This window comes from Salvia splendens, chromosome 4 (genome assembly GCF_004379255.2).
Source record: "Salvia splendens isolate huo1 chromosome 4, SspV2, whole genome shotgun sequence".
NCBI classification, from domain to species: Eukaryota; Viridiplantae; Streptophyta; class Magnoliopsida; order Lamiales; family Lamiaceae; genus Salvia; species Salvia splendens.
The window spans coordinates 8,852,116-8,875,557 of record NC_056035.1 but is presented as its reverse complement, the minus strand read 5'-3'; the positions used below and the strand labels follow the sequence as shown (position 1 = coordinate 8,875,557).

General features: G+C 40.3%; 2 protein-coding genes across 2 annotated transcripts; one reads left to right on the top strand and one right to left on the bottom strand.

Annotated features, from left to right (window-relative positions):
- Positions 1-3,759: 3,759 nt before the first annotated feature.
- On the top strand, positions 3,760-5,488 carry LOC121798377 (cytochrome P450 89A2-like). Its single transcript, XM_042197346.1, has one exon. The coding sequence runs from the start codon at positions 3,849-3,851 to the stop codon at positions 5,352-5,354; it is 1,506 nt and encodes a 501-aa protein (XP_042053280.1). The 5' UTR covers positions 3,760-3,848; the 3' UTR covers positions 5,355-5,488.
- LOC121798376 (alanine--tRNA ligase-like) lies at positions 5,429-13,956 on the bottom strand. Its single transcript, XM_042197345.1, has 23 exons — positions 13,483-13,956; positions 13,083-13,321; positions 12,836-12,976; positions 12,301-12,447; positions 12,064-12,216; positions 11,699-11,828; positions 11,370-11,466; positions 11,040-11,160; positions 10,711-10,770; positions 9,797-9,847; positions 9,627-9,722; positions 9,276-9,377; positions 8,964-9,086; positions 8,256-8,399; positions 8,078-8,149; positions 7,919-7,994; positions 7,693-7,835; positions 7,464-7,572; positions 7,203-7,390; positions 6,832-6,921; positions 6,290-6,472; positions 5,991-6,170; positions 5,429-5,639 (listed from the first exon to the last, which is right to left on the bottom strand). Exons 1-23 carry the CDS (start codon positions 13,835-13,837, stop codon positions 5,568-5,570), a joined length of 3,072 nt encoding a protein of 1,023 aa, XP_042053279.1. The 5' UTR covers positions 13,838-13,956; the 3' UTR covers positions 5,429-5,567.
- Between the last annotated feature and the right edge of the window lie 9,486 nt (positions 13,957-23,442).

Sequence of the window (23,442 nt, the reverse complement as noted above, 5' to 3'; positions counted from 1 at the left end):
ATATTTTTTTATAAACAATTGCCGTTCTTCAAAATTGTGATCTTGACTTGTATCTAATTTATTTTTATTTTAATTTTTTATAAATGTACTGGTAAATGCATTGGATTATAGTTAAGCATTTAGATCCTTGTTGGTCGAGAGATCAGAATATTTGAAGTTTCTTTCTGAATTTTAAAGAGTTGCGATGTTTTATAGTTGTAGATTGTTTTTGCTTTGATTGGCCATCTTATAAGCCAGGGTTTATCATTATTTAATCACGTTAAGCTTTTCTAGACAAAAGTACATTAGTATATGAAAAACAATACTTTTATCGTAAAACAATGGTCGCTATAGACGTTTAGTCAGTGAACCTACATACATTTATTTAACTTCAAAATGTTCAAATTTTGCGACTACTATAAAAACTGAATCCATGTTAGAAATCAAATACTAAAATCGTATTGATCAGAAATTACACGAATGAGGGAGAGAGTAGACAATGAACACGTTGATTAATTGAAACGTGGAGTACTTTTTTTGGTAATTACTAAGGGTATCCACCGTCGGGCCTACTGACTATTCCCTACTACGCTGATGAAACATGGAGTACTTTTTAAATGTTAATGAATTTATCAATATCAATTATCATGCTTGCGGCTTGCCACCAAACCCTTTTCAATATACATTAATCATCTAATATGGTATAAATATATTCACAATAGGTGTATACACAAACGTTTAAAATGAACCAATTGGATACCTGTAATTTAATTATAAATTTATAAATCATAATTAATTTTTATGACTTGAGGCCAGGGCGTGGAAATGGAGTTTAAGAGCATCCGCAGCGGTGAGCAGGACGACGTCCGTCCGTGTCAGCGGCACGACACCGCTGTCCGCCGCTGTGGCGGCGCTGCTCAATGCATCGAGCACGTCCGCGCCAGCGAGCAGCGTACGTGTCAGCCTCTCATTGGCCAACGGCATAGCCGTTGGCAATTATTTTTTTTAAATCGGATTTTAATTAAAAAAACCGATTAAAAATAAAAAAATATATTTTCCCACTTCCCAAAAAAGTATATCCGTTTTCTACCCACTTTTAATTTATTTTTCAATTTTTTTCCCCAAAAATACACATTTTCATCTATAAATACCCCCACTCCCACACCTAAAAATTCACACCACACTACACAATTCTCATCTAAATTCTCTCATTTTAATTATGTAATTTTTAGTATTTTAATTATGTAATTTTTAATTTTTAGTGTTTTAATTATGTAATTTTTAATTTTTTTGTAATTTGTAATATTATTCCGGGTATTTTTAATGCATTTTTATTTTATGAAAATGTTTATATTTAAATTGAATAATATAATGGTGGGACCCTTTAGCTTGTCCTTACGGAAGAGCACGGTGGGTGTTGTGCTCTTGCCTAAGAACAAGGAGTAAAAGTGGGACCGCGCCCACATCCATGCTCGTTGGCAAGAGCACGGATGTGGATGCTCTAAATCTTAGATCTCACTAAGTCACTATTTACAGAGCTTGATGTCCCCTTGGCTGAGTAAATCCTAATTATGGATTAGTAAACAAAAAAATACTCTATTAAATTAGTCTTAGTTAAATCAATAAATCCAATTACTCTTTCTATCTCCAAAAAAAAATTTAAATATGTACTTTTGATCCGGTACAAGTTTTAATGTAAGGAGTATAAAAAATAACGGATTCAATTTAATTGGAAAGTAATAAAGGAGATTTTCCATAATTAGATAATGGTAAGGGCATTAGCAATAGGGGGCCTATAGGACGCCCTATAGGGCGCCCTATGCACCGCCACATCATCATTTTATCCTCCTACGGTCCTACCCTTCCATCTGCAGTGGGGCGCCCTATAAGCCGCCTTAAGCATTTTCTTTATTTGAATATTTAAATAACTATAAAAATTGGAAAAAACCTTCATTTCATTTAAAATTAATACATTACAATACGAATTAAAAAAATACGCATTCTCAACGACGGTGGTTACGGTCACAAACTTCTTCAATCATGTCGTTCATGAGCTGAGCATGATCTTGTTGGTTGCGCATTGAGGTCTGTCTAGATAGAACCTCATTGAAGCCCGTCGGTAATCCGCGAGCGTGGGGCACGGTCGTCGTGCTGGAGCTAGATCCACCTTCATCATCGGCCCAATCGGTGACGCTTCCACCTTCGTATTCGAATATCATGTTGTGCAAGATTATGCACGCATACATAACATCGGCGATGAGTTCCTTGCACCAGAGACGCGTCGGTCCTTTCACTATTGCCCACCGTGATTGGAGCACACCAAATGCCCGCTCCACATTCTTCCGCGCCGCCTCCTGCTTTTTCTCAAATAAAACTCTCTTCTCACCCATTGGGCAGCTGATCGTCTTCAGAAAAACATGCCACCTTGGGTATATGCCATCGGCCAAGTAGTACCCCATGTGATATTGGCGTCTGTTGGCAGTGAACTCGATGGCCGGGCCGTTGCCATTGCATTGCTCGGTGAAGAGGGTGGATGAGTTGAGGATGTTGATGTCGTTGTTCGACCCCGCTACACCGAAGTAAGCATGTCAAATCCAGAGCCGATGGTCAGCGACGGCTTCGAGGATCATCGTCGGGTGGTTGCCCTTGTATCCACTAGTAAATTGGCCTCTCCACGCCGTCGGACAATTTTTCCACTCCCAATGGATACAGTCGATGCTCCCTAGCATCCCCAGAAAGTCGTGCGCCGTCTCGTGCATCTTCACCAGGCCCTGACAATCCACAGCAGTCGGCTTTCACAAATATGTGTCGCTGTAAGCCTCCACAACTCCCCTACAAAATCTCTTCAGGCACTCGCGGCCAGTTGTCTCCCCGACGTGAAGGTACTCGTCCAACATGTCCACCGTGGTGCCGTAGGCCAACTGCCGGAGTGCAACCGTGCACTTCTGCAACGGCGTAAGTCCGGGACTACCGATGCCATCTTCCCGATACTGGAAATATTCATCACGTGACTCCAACGCCTGGACAATGCTGAGAAAAAGATAACGATGCATTCTAAACCGGCGGTGAAAAACAGTCGGGCCCCACCGTGGTTGCTCGAAAAAATAGTCTGCAAATAGATGTTCGTGAGCTACGGCGTGGTCGCGGCGGACAAATGTCCGACGTCGAATAGGCATGGGGACCTGCTCCGCCGCCGCCGCCTCCTCCTCGTGTTGCATTTCGGCTAAGTAATCCGCCATTGCGTCATTAACGGCATCGAATAAGGCTCGAGTCAAGGTCCGACTAACGCCCTTAGAGGTACTCCAGTCGTCGTGGTTCATTTTTGTTTGTGAGAGATGATCGAAATATGCGTATAGAAAGTGAGAGATGAGAGAAATGTTCGTATGAAAAATAAAATGAGAAACGAGGTTTAAATAGACAAAAATTCAAAAAAAAACGAAAACGCGTTGCATCGTCAGCGTCGCCCACAGTGGGCGGACGATGCCCTATCCTCCGCGTATCGTCCGCGGACGATGCATCGGGCATCGTCCGCACACCCACAGTGGCAGCCGATAGCGCGCCCGAGACATCGGGCGGCCTATCGTCCACCCCATTGCGGATGTCCTAAAGGGGATAAAAAGAAAGTACTAGTCCATATTACGAGATACGAGGCGGGAGATCGGATAACAATAATTGACGTGGCATGTTCCCATTGAATATTTATCGATTAAAGAAACCTTTTTCTGCGAATAAAAAATTAAATTTAGAATTACTATTTGTTTGGAGTAGAAGTGAACATGGAGATGAATAAAATGATAAAAACACGAAGTAGGAGTATTAGTATTATGATTATCCCATCATCCTAGACTAGAATAGTGAAACACACAAAAATGGAGGCTTGGTTCCTCATCATCGTCTCACTCTGCGTCGCCGCCCTACTCAAATCCACACTCACCCTTTTATCGCCCCGCACCAAGCGCCTCCCGCCCGGCCCTCCTGCCCTCCCCCTCATCGGCAACCTCATCTGGCTCCGCAAGCCCATCTCCGAACTCGAGCAAGTCCTCCGCCGCCTCAAACCCCGCTACGGCCCCATCATCACCGTCAAAATCGCCCACCGCTTCTTCGTCTTCGTCAACGACCACTCCATCGCCCACCAGGCCCTCGTCCAGCACGGCGTGCTCTTCGCCGACCGTCCCGGCCCTCCGCCAACAAGCACCTACCTCAACGCGCCGCGGAAAACCATCAGCGCCTCCTCCTACGGCCCCACGTGGCGCCTCCTCCGCCGCAACCTCACGCAGGAGATCCTCCACCCCTCCCGCGTCAGAGGATACTCCGCGTCGCGGCGCTGGGTGCTGTCTCTCCTCATGGATCGCATCCGCGCCGCCGCCAAGTCGGATTCCTCCGTTAAACTGATTGATCACTTCCAGTACGCCATGTTCTGTCTCCTCGTGCTGCTGTGTTTTGGGGATAAGCTGAAGGAGGATCAAATCAAGGAGATCGAATCGATTCAGCGTAAATTCCTCGTGAATTTCCGGAGATTCAACGTTCTCAATTTCTGGCCGCGGCTAGGGCGCATCATCTTCCGCAAGCGATGGCAGCTGCTGTTTGAACTCCGCAACGAGCAGGATAGAATCCTGATTCCTCTCATCAGATCGAGAATCGAATCGAAGAAAACGAAGAAGACGAACGAGGAAGAAGATTTGGTGGCTTACGTCGACACGCTGGCGGATCTAATTCTACCGGAAGAGAACAGAAAGCTTCACGAGGAGGAAATCGTGAGTTTGTGCAGCGAATTTCTCACCGCCGGCACCGATACAACATCAACAGCACTGCAATGGATCATGGCGAATCTAGTGAAGAAGCAGGAGGTTCAGGAGAAAGTGTACCAGGAGATAATCGGCGTGGTGAAGGGGGATGTGGTTGAGGAGGAGGATCTGCAGAAGATGCCGTACCTGAAGGCGGTGGTCCTGGAGGCGCTGCGGCGGCATCCGCCGGGGCACTTTGTGCTGCCGCACAGGGTGAAGGAGGAGGTGGAGTTGGAGGGGCACAAAATCCCCAAAGATACGTATGTGAATTTCATGGTGGCTGACATGAATTGGGACGCGAAAGTGTGGGAGGAGCCAATGGAGTTCAAGCCGGAGAGGTTTGTGGCTGCGTGCGAGGGGGAAGGTTTCGACGTGACAGGCAGCAGGGAGATAAAGATGATGCCGTTTGGGGCGGGGAGGAGAGTGTGCCCGGGATTCACGGTGGCGCTGCTGCATTTGGAGTATTTCGTTGCAAATTTCATATGCAGTTTCAAGTGGGAAGCAGATGGTGAAGTTGATCTTACTGAGAAGCAGGAGTTCACCATTGTCATGAAAAATCCACTGCGTGCACGCATCTCTCCCAGAAACTAAACAAATATGCTTATTTATTTATGTTTTACATTTGCAGTAGGGTATTGATATCACTAGTTTTATTGCTATGAGCATTAAGAAACCACATTTCTTGAAAAGAAAAGTAATCAAATCTATAAAAAAAACTTGTGCAATGAGTCGTGTAATAATACATCAAAGTTAGTCTTTTCTTAAGTATGCTTTGTCTAAAACGTTGAAGAAAAGCAAGTCTTGTCATTCCAACTTGAGTGCCGCAAAGGACTCCGCCACATCCATTGCAGTTTCAATGCGTGATGCATCACTCCCCTGACATCATGCCACAAGCCACAATCAACATTGAAACTATATGCAACAAAACATTCTGCTGTTGTTTTCTACAATACTACTACTTCGTTTCATTCATCCCAAGCTGCTTGCACTATTTTTTTGGCGAGGAATTAAAGAATTTTATGAAAGTAGGTGATAGATAAAAAAAGGCTAAAGTAGAAGAGGAAAGTTTTTGCCAAAATAAAAAAGGTGCTAGTAGCTTGGGGCGGGGAGTACAATTCTATACGTATTCAAAAATATGTACTTAAAGATTGTTCATGCATCATGCTCGTCTCTATGTTTGACTTATTTTACTTATAATAAGGGGTGATCAAATGTGGCTTTACTCACCTGCCCTTGAGCAAGGCCTCCTTTTCCTCCACCTCCTTTTCCACTTATCAACTCCAAAACCTTCTTCAACCATTCCGTAACGTTTAACTGCTTGTACTTGCCATCTTTCTCTGGTACACCAGCACAAACAAAAGCCTTGTTCACTGTTTCGTCTCTGCTAAAGACCATCACTGCAATACCCTATAAAAAACACAAGTAAATCATATTAAGAGAACCATGTGTCATGAACAAGTTGGAAGTGGTTGATAATTTAGGAAATATGAAGTAGCTTATAATTTAAGGAGGAAGGCGCTGAGAACCTTCTGCTCCATGATTTTGACAACCGCCTCACGAATGGCAGTAGTGTCAGAACCAACGTCAACAAGTGAAATGCAGTAGTTCTTTCCATTCGATGAAGCACCTTCAGCTGTTTGTATGGCTGCTTCAATGGCTTTCCGCATGTGTTCTTCAGCTATCTTCTTTTTGGCTTTAATGACTTGGCTCTGACAAAAACACAGTTTTCTGTTCATTTTCTTTATCCCAGTGAACTTCTAAAGTATGTCATCAGATGATCAGAATAAGAGGGTCCACTAGATAGGCACATACACACTTGACAGAGAACGAGATTAACCAAGTGACTATCAGAAAATAAAAACAACTTATTTTAGAATCATGAATTCATCATCTAGTGAATGACTTGCATTGATTTTCAAATGCATATGGAAACACCCAGCACATACACTACCTAAACTCGTTTCTCAAATAATTTAATGCTTCACAGGCCACTGTGGACAAGACTTAGGCTCAAGAGCAATAACATATAACTCCACTAATACATAGCAGACTTGGGGCTGAGAAGTACCTGAAGCACAGAAATTTTTGCCTTGAGATCCGCTTTTGTTGCAGAAGGGACGGATGCTCCTTCCAGACGACTATTCAAGGATGTTACTTTCTGAGAAGTAATTAAAACAAAGGTCAGCTCAATAGCTCATAATATCAAAAGTAGGACATAGAAGATATTCATTTAGTAATGAAAAGGAAATCACGTCTTCAAGAACATGCCACTTTTGCAGACAGGTTAAGTGTTAATTAAAACTATAAGATATGGCAGGTGGAATTGAAGGATAGTACGATTGCATGTCAAAGTTTCAGGCACTAAGACAAGCAAGTGAAGTAGTTATCCAACAATTCCACACATAGCAATCGAAAAGTTTGAATCTGAAACCCAAGAACCTGCTCCAGAAAGCTTCCTTCAGTTTTGGATGCTTCATTTATTTCTTGTTCAAGTGAGGATGCCAGTTCAAAAGCTTTGAAAGCATAATCCAATGTGACTGCTGTAATTCTACGAATTCCTTTAGCAATTCCTTCCTCGGATAAGAGCGCGAATGCTTTCGCATCCCTTGTATTTGATATATGTGTGCCTGAACAAGCATGTCGACTTTATAAAACCCAGAAAAAAATCCCTGTAAGAGTTGATCAAAGTCCTTTATTTACCTCCACACAACTCAGCAGAGATTGATAACCATTCCTCACTTTCAGGATTTGCAAGTAAATCCTCCACTTTGCGACCGACTGATACAATCCGAACAGGATCAGGATACACCTACAGAACAAAGAGAAAAAATTAAGAAAGAAAGATGAAAAACAAAACATAAATGGCCAGAAAATTCAGGCAAAATGCTATGAGATGATCTTCAAGAATAAAGATCATCCTAGCTCTTACCTCCCCAAAAACAGCTCTTAGACCATTCACGTGTTTTGCATCAGCAAGCTTGGTTTCCTTTGCAAAAACATCCAGTTCAGCCTTAATCTGCTCATTCACTATGGACTCGATTTTTCTTAGTTCCTCCGGCTTCACAGGCTTACCTGTATTACATTGTGGGAGAATCAATTACCTAATATAGGGGATGGAAAAATGTAAACTGGAGAAACTAAACAGGTAAGCTGACCATGAGAAAAGTCATATCTCAGCTTCTCAGGAAGAACAATAGATCCTTTCTGGTCGACATGGTTACCAAGTACCTCCTGCATTTATGACAATGTTTTGAAGGTCAATCTCAAAAATAAACAGAACCCATGTATAGAGCAAGTTTCTGTTCTAGCCTTACCCTTAGCGCAAAATTCAACATGTGTGTGCAGGTATGATTGGGAGCAATCAATGTTCGTCTATCATAGTCAACCTGCTCAGCCCCAACAAGAAATACTTAAAAGGCAATCCAAAAGCACCTAATTTGCGTGTATTTGAACAATCATGATTAAATCCTTACGCATCAAATAATGTATCACCTTACAAACCACTTTATCGCCGATGTAAAGTCTGCCAGTCTTTCCTCGAAAAGAACCAATATGAATAACAAACCCACCATAAATCTGAACATTGCTCACTTCAAAAGCTCCATCAGGGCCTTCAATTATTCCTGTATCATGTATCTGCAAGACAATACGGAGTGTAAAGTGAATACAGAACTTTGCTCCAAACACATGTTCATTTCGCGTTTGCAAAAAAAAATCCAAGGATAATTATGAAAGATAAAGAGAAGAGAATTATAATTGCCCAGCACAAATGGAAAACCAACTAAATCCATGCAAGAAAACTCTACCCAAGGATAATGACTTATATATTATGGTGTTCATATTTGTGTTTTGCAGACCATTTCAGGAAATCTTGTGTTCTAGTTTAAAATAGTTAAAAACAACTCAAGTTCTCCTAACAAACTTCAGCCTATGATCCACCCATCCATCAATCTTGGGTAACCAGCAACATAATACAGTGAGTTTAATGTCATTATTTTAACCAGGAAATAATCTTTAAAAGCCAATTTGAGGTAATAATCTTCCACCACAACAAATTGAAAAATGTACTGGACATATTTAGCTTCTGGACAAATAACCACATAACAAGCTGACACTATGAAAAGGTGAAAATCAATAAATATGTGCTATATGTGACAAACGAGATACAATCCACAGCAGATTGACGTCAGATGTGTTTACCTGGCCACCTTGCTCAGCATAAAAACTAGTAGTCTCAAGGATCAAGCCAACTTCTTCACCAGGGACAACACTTTCAAGGAATTCACTCCCAGTGTACACGGCTTTAATCACACTTGTATGGTCCTAAATTTAGAAATAAAAAAATACAGCTCCAAAATGAATTATTTATGACCACAAAACAAAATGGTACCAAGATTATTATGTAGGGAAGTAGCAGAGACACAAACTGTAAGCCAATTTTGACTAGTACAGTTATACACAGTAGCAACTAGGAAGAATGATTGAGTGCAGCTAATTGGAATGGTTACAAACCTGAAACCAAGTAAATTTGAATGAGTCATCCGTAGCAGAAACCCCTTTCTTGTGCAATGAGGCAGTAGCATCGGCATCCATAGCAATAACAGCACCAGCTTGCTAGAAAATGAACAGATAACTTTTAGCATAACCATATTCAGAGGAAACATAACCTTTAGACTATCAACTACCAGATACTTCTTTCAGTGCATCAATATCAAGAATTATTCTCTGAATTTGCTTATGATAATTAATTAATTTTACTGCAAAAGCATACTTTCAACTTCGAGAGTTTCTTAACGAATCAATAGAGTATATCCCTGAAGAAGAAGCAATTATCTATTTATTTTATGTAGTGTGCATTATCACCTTATTCTGTGCACTCCTTGACCTTTCTCGTGCTTTATTCATAGCTAGATTAAAGCCTTCCGAATCCACTGTCAAGCCTCTTTCTTCGGCCATCAGCTGATACACATAAGTTTTTGGTCACAATCAAAGAACAAAATCATTAACACACAGAAAACTAAAGAGGCAATCACCTGCGTTAAATCCAATGGAAAACCATAGGTATCCCACAAGTCAAATGCATCCTGCTAATTGCAATTAAATAGAAACTTTCCGTTAGAGGCTAAAAATCAGTTTCCTGAGTAGAAAATATAATTCCAAATCTCATTGATCAAGTGAGGAAAGGAAAACCTAAAAAGAATTGAAAATAATTCTTATGATCAAAGGAACATACTCCCTCTGACCCCAAAAAATAGTCCCCCTTTGCCCTTTAGGCCCGTCCACTTCTATTTTCCGAAACTTTTTCACCACGCATTGGTCCAACTATCCACTTCAACTACTTTTTATCTTTCTCCTACTTTACCAATACCCCATTAAAACTTGTGTTGTCCCTAAAGTCTACTTTTGGAGGGCAGGGGGAGTACTAAAATATCACAGACTCACAGTATGTGTTGCTCGAACACAGTAGCAGCATATGATTGATATATACAACCACATACTCATAGTGGGTTAAATGGTTGCTGACTTGCTGCACATGGGAGAATGAATACCAGGAAATCTGTTTACAACTTAGGGACTACACTTATTACTCTTGATAAGTGATTCTTTTCAGGCATCAGGACATTTCAGTTAGATTACTTATAATAAATATGGAGTTCCAAGCAAGGGCTCCAGCCAATCACAAAAACAAATCTTTTGCCAATTGCCACTGACAAAACGTGACTATTCATGCTCCTCTACTCAATCAATTAGGTCATGAAAATATAGTAGTCTGCTTTCTAACTCAAGACATTGAACAACAAAAGGAGACTCTTTCGGGTGATATAGAGTGCTGATTTAACATATATACATATGCAGAAATGACCTTCACACAAGAAAGCTTGACAAAAGCACCAAATTATTATAACAGGATAGATATGAATGACAACAAAACTGGCTAATTACTTGCCTGTCCACTAAGTGTTTTCCCTTGGACTTCTTGAGAAGCCTTCTTAAATTTCTCAATTCCCTGTTGAAGAAGCAGACCAATGTATTAGAATAGATTCATTATTTCTATCAGGGGATCTAAACTCAGTATTTAAACATAAACTATGTCATTAGCAGAAGATGGCTAGAGAGCCATGCCATATGTTTGAGAATTGAAGCTGACATAACCCAAATAAACAGGTCAAGACATAGATAGGTTGTCTGCAAATAAAAATGAAGCAGCAAACTGGCCAGCCAATGACCAAAATGAGAAGGATAACAAAAGAAGATAAAGGAAATCAATGAACATACTTTAGTCAAAGTCCTGCCAAAGCTGGCCTCCTCATCCCCAATGATTTCCCTAATCTTAACGGCGTGTTCTTTCAGCTCTGGAAAAACATCACTCATGACATCCACCACTACTTGCACCAGCCTTTTCACATAACAATATATTAGAATGAGAAGCAATAAACAACGTTGATTCTACATTATGCAACAAAATATGTGAAATATGCGATTAAGGAAATGGGAGGGGGTATATAGTGAAATACCATGATAACTGAAAAGTTCAGTACAGAATACAAAGGATATTTTAGGACAAAGAAAAACAAAACAAAATTGAACAATTAGGTAGATGTGTACCCATTGAAAAAGCCTGGCTGAGCTTTCAGGACTTCAGTACCATATCTGACAGCTCGTCGAAGGATGCGCCTCAACACATATTCACGCCCATCATTACCTGCAGAACAGTATATCAGCTTATCACACCATCCAAAAAGATTCACATGACAAGCATAAACGTGCAACTATATACTAACATTCCTCAAACAAGTTCAGAAATTCAGATACTAAGTGTTCAGAACTATGTTATTGTGGGAAATATGAATAAGAAATACAAGATGTCTCAAGCAAGACAAATTACAACTTTTGAACTAGCCACATCAATCGTGATTACGAAATTAGTACTTCACCTGGGCGAGAACCATCAGCAATGGCGAATGAAATCGTTCTGATGTGGTCAGAGACCACCCTGTAGGCCATGTCAACCGTGTCTAGGTCATCAGATCCAACTTTCCCAGAATATGGGCGGGCTTTAGTTGCCTAAAAAGATTAGAAATTACTTTGTGAAAACAAATACCTCACACATGGATGTTCACGTAAAAGTATAAAAGAGATTGGGAGCAAAACCCCTTATTATTTTCAGCCATGTCTTAATGTATCAGAACATATTTCACAAGCTTTAACGTTTAAAACATGGAAAACTTCTTAATTAGCTAAAAATACTCTTCAGACTGAAAAATGTTTAATTTACCAAGATTGGGATATTCCAATTTACCTGTTGTATTGCATCAAATATAGGAATGAATATATCAGTATCGTAATTGCTCATCTTATTTTGAAGAATAGAAGTTAATCTTTCAAAGCCCATCCCAGTGTCAACATGTTTCGCCGGCAGAGATTTCAGCATTCCATCAGCTTCCCTGTTAAACTGTGATGTGTGATCAATTCAGTTGCTAAAACCATGAAAAATAAATACTCCTTCCTCACACCCATATAAAAGAGTAAGTACTACCTGAATAAACACAAGATTCCATATTTCAATTACTGTAGGGTCATCATTGTTCACAAAGGATGCAGCATCACGTCCGCCGATCCTATCAAAATGGATTTCAGTACAGGGTCCACATGGCCCAGTATCCCCCATCTCCCAAAAGTTATCCTATTATTTCAAAGTACCATAAAATAAGGATATTCAGTGAATATAGATATTAGAAATCATTTAGCCTGCCAAATTAACTAAATACACAAATATATATTTACAATAGGCACATGAATGAAACATTATCTCTGTACATTTCTTGATTTTATATTCCTACTGTCTAGCTATCTTAGTGTTGTCCTCCAAATGCAGACATGTCCATGCTGTTGGATCCACTTCATGCATCCATTTATGCCACTCTTTCCGATCATGACATGGAAGTTTACATCAATATGCTATGAACTCAGAGATACATAGATATATATGGCTGTATATGCATGCACACTTATAAATAAGTAAAATCATGCATGGTGCGGACAAAGTGAAGGAACAAGTGAAGACGCCATACTTTACAACCAAAAGGCAAGACACGGTTGGGAGGAAGAACTTGGAGCCACTTATCCCTCGCTTCAAAGTCAGCAGGAAGACCAAGTTTCTCATCACCACCAAAATAGGTGGCATAAATTCTATCCCCAGGCAACTTATATACCTGTTCCAGAGTACAACAAATCAAATTTAAAGTGAAACCAATAAAATAACGAATAGGAGAACAAAATAATTCATCTCGGCAGATAGAAACCATGAAGGACACTTGCCTTGGTAAGAAGCTCCCATGCCCATTCAATGGCCTCATTCTTGAAATAGTCTCCGAAAGACCAATTGCCAAGCATCTCGAAGAAGGTGTGGTGGTAGGTATCCTTGCCCACATCATCAAGATCGTTATGCTTGCCGCCAGCACGAATACATTTCTGAGTGTTGCAAGCACGTTTGAGTTTGCTTAACTCCGTATTAGGGTCAACCGTGCCCAGGAAGATCGGCTTGAACTGATTCATACCTAACCAATACAATCAAATAATCAAACACACCGGCAACAAATGAAATCAGCATCTATAAGTTAGGCTGCATTCGGATCACAAATAGCTACTCCACTTCAAATTCAGCTTTCACTTAACACCAATTGCAGAAAGCACGAATATTCGAGAAGAGGGAATTTACCAGCATTAGCGAAGAGAAGAGTGGGGTCATTATGCGGAACAACGGGGCTCGATATCCAATTGACGTGAGATTTGTCCTCGAAGAATTTGATGAAAGTTTCCCTAACTTTCTTCGCCGGCCACTCGATTTCAGTTGCCTGAGACCCCATAGAAGGCGTTGATGATGACGCTTCTGCCGCAATAATACCGGTACAGGTACTGTAGAAGTGAGCCGGAAGGAAGAGCGAGAGACTCGGGAGTGTGGTAGCAGCAGCCGGCGGCCGATGAGGGCGAGGTGATGGCGGCGGAAGTTTGAGAGCTCTGCGGGCCAAAGAGGAAATGCTCCAACTGCTACCTTTGATAGTGCAAACCCTCATCCATTCCCTTATTTTGCCACCCTCAACTATGTTTGTGTTATTTTGTAACCTTTTTTTTCTTTTTCGAATGTTATTGCCGAATATTGCGGATATTCGAGATTTATCAATTAGAAGTTATAAAGCTTGGCGTGAAAAAATAAATCTTCTAGTACAATTTTCTGTGTGACGGTCGAATATTTAAAAATACTAAAAGACGAAAACTATATAAGAAAAAAAATTAGAAGACGAAGACTATTCAAGTAAACAAGAAATTGGATTATAGGAGACGAAGACTATATAAGTACTAGTGGGCTCCAACCTCCAAGAACGCAATGTGACAGCGTGGAATCTGTTCAGATTCCAGATTCTATTTTAATGAGCCAGTGGAATCGATTCCAATTGGAGTCTCGTACGAGTTCATTAAATATACTCCTACTACTACTACGTCTATTGAAAATAAAACATTTTTTCTAGATTATCGTACTCAATAACTACAAGTGTTTTTTAAAATAAAAATATATGTCTATGAAAATAAAACATTTTTTTCTAGATTATCGTACTAAATAATACAAGTATTTTTTTAAAAATAATACAGTATTATTTTTACTTTTTCCTTTTTTATTTTACTTTTGTTCACTTAACTCAGAAAATAAATATTTCATATTTTATGAGACGGAATAAGTATATTAAGGTTGTGTTAGATAGATTAGACACAATAATATAAAAATATAATATAAAATAAAATAAAATGCTTTAGTCATATGGTGAGATAAAAGATATATTGTCACAAATGACAACCATACAAAAGACAAAGAATAAATATAGCCTCTAAGGGCATTAGCTTCCGCTTCCGCAATAATAAGCTTCATAGGCGGCACGATATTGTTCATAGTATTCTTGTTCTTCGCGCTCCGCTTCCGCAATAATATCGGTGAAATCCATTCTTAAATTTTTTTTAGAGAGGGTTTGAGTGAGAGAGGAAGATGTAAATGAGTTATATGAAAAAATATGAATGAGAGATAATTTGATGTGAAAATGGATGATGAATGTGTGTATTTATAGATGGTTTTGGGATTTAAAAAAATTATTAAAAAATTTCAAAACAACGGTAATAAAACGGCTATATTTTTGGGAATCTGAAAAAAAAATTATATTTTTTGTATTATTTTCGATTTTTTTTAAACAAAGAAAAATAAAATCCAACGGATAATCCGTTGGTGAATAGAAACGCGCCACGTCGCCTGCTAAGCGGCACGGACATGCTCGATGCATCGAGTAGTGTCGCGCATCGGCGGCGGACATGCCGCGCAGCGGCACGAACGGCGTCCGTCCCAGCGAGCACCCCTGCGGATGCGCTTATACTTTATTTGTTGTCTTCTCGTACATGTAAACGACAACTTCACTCATATTCATCATCATATTTTCTTATTTTATTTGATATATCTAATAGACTAAAGTCCTAAATTGGTTCCATACATAAAAAACATTTTAGTCATACATATTAAGTGTCTTGGCTTTTGTTCCAAATATTTATGGTTCGGCCAAAAATTAATAATAGACAATATGGTCGCTAAAATTTTCTTTTGAAAAATCAACTTGGTGATGAAACTAGTTTATAAAATTGTATAAGAGTATAGCTTAGTTTAAAGTTATACGGTATAAAATAAACTCAATTGATGCTTTAAAAATATAATCAACTAATATATATATATTTAATATATGCTCATAATAATATTTATTTTATAAATTTCATTTATTGTTTAAGACTTGAAGTAATAAAATCACTAGGGATACATCTAGTAATTATTTTATGACAAAACTCTCGTGAGAAATGGAGTAATATTAGCCCTATCACATGTCATCTTCTCTTCTTCCCTCCGTCCCTGCGCAGACCCTTAAAATCTCGGCGATAACTCCATTATTTTCGTATTCCAATAACTCCATCTTCTCTTCTTCCCTCCTCTCTGCGCAGTTCTCCATTGCCGCTCAGCTAAGGAGTCTTCTTCTCTCTCAATTTTTTTCTACGGAGGGGGCGACCATGGCTTTTTCCGGCCAAACCTTAAGAAAATTCAACCCTCTCGGCCGCCGGGGAGGGGCGACCGCCCCACATAATCATGAAAGACTGATGGTAAATATATTTGGGCTTAGTTTGATAGCTTAGAGTAATGAAGATAAAGACAATGGGCCAACTTGGCCAAATAGTTAATTAATTAATCATTACCAATTAGATACTCCTACTATTTTAAAACTGTATCCATAAAATACTATGCTACAACACATCTCATTTATTTTTATATTATTTCTATAATTTGATGGAAAGACTGAAACAAAATAAATTTACAGTCACAATTACTATTCAAAATTGGTGAGAAAAGGTAAATACTGAACGTTTTTTTAATAATGATTGGAATTATTACTTGGTACGAGTACTATTCTTGTGAATAATTATTTACACAATTTCGTATGTCATAAAGTGGCCACATGAATTTTTTTTATCTGTAAAAAATGCATAAAAATGAATTTCATTAAAAATGTAAAATTGGTTTAAAATTATAAATATGTTATAATTTTATAAGAGTTCAAAAACAGTCAATCATTTTTAAAAAAGAGATTCCTTGACTTTTTGTCTAAGAGCATCTCCAATGGCGGCGTCGGCACCGGCACGCCGATTTTTCGCGGACGCCGGTGCTGACACCGAACCATTGCGAGCGGCGTCGTCGAAATCGGCGTCAAAATCGGCGTGCCCACGCCGATTCTTGGGCTGACGCCGATTCTCACGCTGATCCTCACGGCGCCATTGTAGGCCCCGGATCGGCGTCAGACCGGCGTCAGATTTTTATTTTTTATTTTTTTTATTTTCCAAAACACTATATATACGCGCTTTGGACGTCATTTTCATTCGCACCACTTGTTTTAACGAGTACTCTCTCTATCTTAATTTATGTACAAGATCAACAACGATAAATGAGTAATGTCAATGGTTGTGGTGGTGGTAGTGGTGGGGATGCTGATGAGTACGAGCGTATGATGAACGAAGAGCTAGATGCCTATACGAGCCGTGAGGTTGATCGATGGCTGCAGAGTTATATGCAGCCGGCGGTACCTCGTCCACGACCAGTTGTCCACCGTCGAGAAGTGGTTGATCGTGATCATGTAGCTGCACATCAGCGCCTGTTCACATATTACTTCGCAGAGGAGCCGCGTTTTAACGCCAACTATTTCAGGCGTCGTTTTAGGATGAGGCGGGACTTGTTTATGCGTATTGTTAACGCTTTGGAGCATCGATATCTGTATTTCCGCTTCAGACACGATGCGGCTGGCAGACCCGGCCACACCCCTATTCAAAAGTGCACTGCGGCAATCAGGCAGTTGGCCTACGGGACTTCGGCAGACATGTGGGACGAATACCTCCACATCGGTGAGACGACTGCCATTGAATGTATGAAGTATTTCTGTCATGGCGTGATTGAAGTATTCGGTGATCAGTATCTCCGAAAGCCTACCCCCGAAGATTGCCGGGATCTGCTGCGGATGCACGGGGATCAGCATGGGTTCCCCGGGAATGTTAGGCAGCATAGATTGTATACATTGGGAGTGGAAGAACTGTCCCGCTGCCTGGAAGGAGTTCTACACGACCGGCTACAAGGGAAAGAATCCCACGATGATCCTCGAGGCCGTAGCTGATTACCGGCTGTGGATTTGGCATGCGTATTTTGGGATAGCCGGTTCGAACAACGACCTAAACGTCCTCAACTCGTCGCCCCTTTTCAACGAGCAGTGCCAGGGCGTTGGTCCGGCCATCAGTTTTGTCGCCAATGGCAACCAGCATGATATGTGCTACTACTTGGCAGATGGGATATACCCTAGGTGGCCCGTCTTTGTGAAGACGATCCGGTGCACATCAGATGCGAAGAAAGCCTACTTTGCGACGAGGCAGGAGTCGGCGCGAAAGGACGTGGAGCGCGCATTTGGTGTGCTTCAGGCTCGATGGGCTTCAGTTAAGGGACCAATGCGTTTGTGGCATGTCGACTGCATTGCTGATATAATGTACGCTTGTATTATCATGCACAACATGATTGTCGAAGATGAAGGTGTACAACTGACTGATTGGGCCAACGACGATAATGAAGCCAGTCCAAGCCACAGCGTCGCCGCCGCCAACGTACGAGGTGGGGTACCTCACGATGAAGAAGCCCTCCTCCAAGCAAATACCGACATGCGTCAGACGGATGCTCATATTCGACTCCAAAATGATTTAATTGAAGAGTTGTGGGCGTGGATGATTGCAAGGCGTTAGTTTTTAATTTAATTGCATGTAATTTTTTTAAATGTACATTTTTTAAAATTATTGTACTTTTTTAAACTTTAATAGTATTATTCAATTTTCCTGTATTTGTCTCGTAAATTAAATTTTGTATGTTGCTACAATTGTAAATTAAATTATATAATTGTTAGTGATGTGGAAGACTATGTGAGGGCTATTGGATGTCTAGTTGCATGTCCAGATGATGTGGCGGAGGATTTTAGTGCTAATGATGTGGCAATGGGAAGGCTATGCGAGAGCTATTGGATGTCCTATGCCATTGGAGATGCTCTAATATCTTACCATTATTATATTGATTCTCCGTGAAACTTGCAAGTACATCCCATTCTCACACTTACCAAAAAAAGTCAAAATCATATTTGTAAAACGAGGTTGATTCTGCTTTCAATTATTAAATTTAAAAATTAAAATGGTGTTGTTTATAAGAGGAATATAAATTGTTCATAAAAGATATAAGCGTTAACTTTGAGTCTTTTCGTGTCATAATTTAAGTTCAAAATTATAAGTCCATGCATTGCTACACATGCGCATATATTTTAGTTCTCTTGTTGAAAATGCCAATGCATTTTGGCTATCTTCATCTAATTTTCGGGAAATAGTGCACTTAATATTAATATCGACGGATTTGGTGAAAGTTTTAGAATGAACTACTACTTATCTTTCTCTTCAAATTTTGTGAGCAGACACAATTAATGGTTAATTACAAGGGTTTATTAATTTTTCTTAGGCTATAAAATAATTTGCAATTATAATTTAATTTAATTCCTAAGTAAGGTTTCACGAGGATCCGAAAATCAGATTTAAAAATGACTTTACAAATTACTTCAAAATATTGTATTCTGAACTTGTTTACCATTCTCTTTTTTCATAGTCCAATAACCAATTAGTATGATGTTTATGAGTCGTGCTTTTGTTAGGATTTTAAATTTATACTAATGAATAATTAATATAATAATTAAAGTAAAAATTTTAGTTAAAATTAATTGATAAAAAAGTAATAATAATATAATTCATAATTTAAAAATTATATCAAATTTACTTAACTAGTTATTAATTGTGAGCATATTAATAATAGTTATACTAAAATTTTCACAATATGATTACCGAGGATAACAAGTTAACACCCTAATTGGTTAGACGAGGATTTGGTTGGCTACCGGAGATTACATAAAACTATGTGAAATCCACATTATTGACTACAACTCGATCTAATTGAAGAATTTTTAGTCCTTCATGACGCCGTCTTTAAATTTAAATTCATTTATTAATAATAAAAAAGAAGAACTTTAAGTGTGTTTCAACTCTGGATTATAATCTTTTTATGTAATTTTCAATATTTAATAGTAATGTAACCAAAAGAATTAAATTATACAGAAATTTATGAAAATTTAAAATTTATTTAAGAAATACTAACAATATCTGATGAAGTTAGAGGATAAGCTATAAGGTATTACTATTTTTAAATTTACTTACTATTATTTTTTAGGTTATCGCATTCAGATACCATGGTTGGTTCTGAGTACACTTCGGCGGATACCACGGAGTTTCAGTTGAGATTCGGTGATGATGCACCTACAGTGAATCTACTTGCTACTTTGGAGGCAACGATGTCGTGCACAATATTCACACTCTCTGAAAAGGCTAGAACCATGCTTGAGGGTAGAAGGATGTGCGACGACCGCAATATGCATTGCACCCGTCATTCTGCACCTACTATCCACACATTATAAGAGGTGCGTAGGATATTAGGACATCCACAATAAGAACAAAAACAACCCCATAATCAGCCACACCACATTTTTCTTGTGTCATGTCAACATTTTTAATTTCAGCGATAACAGTTGCAATTAGCCATCCCAAATTAGCCACAACTTATTTCACCATTTTTTTACACATAATATATGTATTCATATCAAAACCACATCTTTTGTCAAAACATCAAACCATATGCATTCTATGACGTTTAATTTACATCTTATGTACCAGAATGTACTATCCGATATAATGTAAAATATATGAGCTGTGTACATTATATATGTATAAAATGTACATTACTAATGTGTATAGTGTACATTATCGACGTTTTACATGTAAGACTGGTTTTAACATTAACACACCCAATATATAGGGGTATGTTAGAGTGACACCAGTTTTAAAGCAACAACTTGATAACAACGTAGCATGCAGTATGCGATACATAGACAAGCAACTAAACATATGGTTCAAAGCAATATGCGATACGAAATCAAAGCACTATAATGACACCATAATTAAAATGACAATTTAGGCAAGCAAATTGCTATACATCGGCAATCAATCTGTGATAGATGGACAAACAACTTGACATATGGTTCCAAACAATCTGCGATACGAAATTAGAGATAATCAAGCAATTTTTGATACATAAGCAAGCAAACTTACCACGTGGCAGACTAAGATTGAATATGATTGATGGGGTGCGTACTAAACAAGCCCAACAGCAATGACGGCCCATCAGCCCAAAGCCCAAGGAAGAGTATGAGTTCGGCATTACCAAAGAGTTCGGCCTCAGCCTACAGCTCGGTAAAAGCCCAACAGCAATGACGGCCCATCAGCCCAAAGCCCAAGGAAGAGTATGAGTTCGGCATTACCAAAGAGTTCGGCCTCAGCCTACAGCTCGGTAAAAGCCAACCAATCAAGCTCTGCTCTCAGGTCGGCATCAAGCTCTACTCTCAGATCGGCAACCAAAGCAGTTCGGTCTCAGTATTCGACCGAACAAGGAGTTAGTGGACCCATACAGGATTTCCACAACTTCCAACACACCCACTACCACGTGGTGTCAACTCAGGCCACGATCGTAGGCCATGACCTACGCTACATCCACGATCTTAGGCCATGACCTAGACGACATCCACGACTTAGGGTGGTGATGCAAGCCACGATCTTAGTTCAATATATAAATAGAACTTAGATCTGATAGAAAAAGGTTAAGCTCTCTAGAGATAAAATATCATATAGCAAGTCTGTGTTGTAAGCTGTAATCCCAGATCAAGCAATACAATCTTGCCCTCCCTTCTTCCCGTGGACGTAGATTTACTTCAGTAAATCGAACCACGTAAATTCTCTGTGTCGTGATCTATATTTTCCAGCATTCTTCACCATCAAAAATTCGCCAAACCATCACTGGCGCCGTCTGTGGGAAACAGAGAACCAAATTTGTGATAAAGCGAATTTTTGACCCTTTTTCCACCCCAAAAAAATGCATACCAGATCACATACTACCCGTAATACCGTTCGTGAAAAACATGAGGAAGCTAGTCCAGCCCGCAGGTCCGGAAAACAGCCTCGGGAGACATCTACTTCCAGTTTTCACGATGAAGGAACAAGCCGCTCAAAAGGTCCACACACCGAGTCTTCCCAGCAGCCTGATTTGAATGAGGCTGTCAAGCTGTTCTTGGCTGAGAAGCAGGATGAGTTCTTAGCCTTCCTGCAAAAAAGCCAAGAGCCAAAGACGAAAACGGTGGATTCTCCTTCCTCATCCAGACATGAAAGTCACTACCGCAGTAGTGCCGTGTCTTCCAGGAAGAAGAATCCTCAACCCCGACATGTTCCTGTTCCTCCTCGGTACCGGAATCACAGGAGATCTCCATCTCCTCCATACCGAAGAGATGTCGGGTTCGCCATGTACGGAGCATTGAAGACTCCGTTCTCGGACGATATCACCCGAACTCCCCTTCCACAGAACTACCGAACTCCGTCGATGACTTATGACGGGTTGGTGGATCCTCATGACTTCCTGGGACGCTATCAGTATAACATGGCGAACCAGGGTCTCAATGAGGTCCATATGTGCAAGCTGTTCCCCGAGCTGCTTATCGGGAACGCGAGAAGGTGGTTCGATAGCCTCCCCCAAGGCAGCATTAGATCTTACCGAGATCTAATGGATGCTTTCCACAGGAGGTTCTTTCAGAAAGCGGAAGCCCGGATCACTTCGGCTCAGCTGCTTTCTATACGTCAAGGTCGCGACGAAAAGATCAGCGACTTCATGACGAGATTCCGCAAGGAATGCCTACAAGTAGATGATCTCAACGATCTACTTGTCATTTCGGCATTCCGAAATGGAATCCTGCCCGGAGCTCTCTACAGAAAGCTCGTGGAATGCAGTCCGCAAACAGCTCAAGAGATGTGGGACATTGCGGACAAGTTTTCTCGTGCCGATGAGGCAGACCGTCGAAAACGGTCTTTAGACAGCTCATCTAGAGAAGACAAAAAGAAGCCCGATCATAGCGACCAGAGGCTTCCTCGCCGAACACCTTCCCCACCAAAGGAGGGATAGCGGTCATCCAAGGTGATCGAAAAAGAGCAAGTGTGTTCGCAGATTGCGCTTAAAAGTGCCGAGCAATCAGTTCGGCACCATCAAACATAGCAATCACAGCAGCCGAAGTCAGAGGCAGGCGAAATGACCGAAGTCACACCGGAGCTGAACTCGATGGTGTACGGCACTGAAGCCGTGATTCCGGATGAGATCGGCATACCCAGTCCCCGAACTCAATTTCTCAACAGAACTGAATGAGGACGGACTGAGAGCCGAACTAGATCTGGCCGAAGAAAGAAGAGAATTGGCCTGCATAAAAGCAGCCAAGTACAAGGAGCAAGTAGCCCGGTATTATAACCAAAGGGTGAAAAAGCTGCAATTTCAAGTGGGAGATCTCGTCTTGAGAAACAACGAAGTAAGCCGAGCAGAAAAGCTGGGCAAACTCGAACCCACATGGGAAGGTCCACATCGGGTGTCAGAAGTCCTCGGCAAAGGGTCTTACAAATTGACTCACATGTCAGGAGAACAAGCACCCCGAACATGGTACGTTTCAAACCTCAAAAAGTTCCATTTGTAAGAGACAGTCCGGTCAGTCTTGTGTCTAGTTCGGTCCTAGGGGTATGTGCTTTCTTTGTTTTTTACTTGCGTTTTTGTTTGTCTATATGCGTTTTGTCTGTCTATGTGCGTGTCGTCTCTTACAAATGTTACTGAGGTATCTTGTTCTTCGAAGGCTGATCCCCTTTTTAGAACATATATAAGCTAACGATTGTGAGTCCAAGCTTCTAAGGAGGATACAAGACCACAATTCAGCTTAACAAGCAGTCCGTCTGAAACGAACTGCAACAAGCCAACGACTGTGAGTCCAAGCTTCCAAGGAAGATACAAGACCACAATTCGGCTTAAGAAATAAGCACTTCGTCTGAAACGAACTGCAATAAGGGAAAGTCCGATCCACGCGATAAACCTCGCCGAATTAGGACGACCAAGTTCGGTCAAAGAAGTTTACCT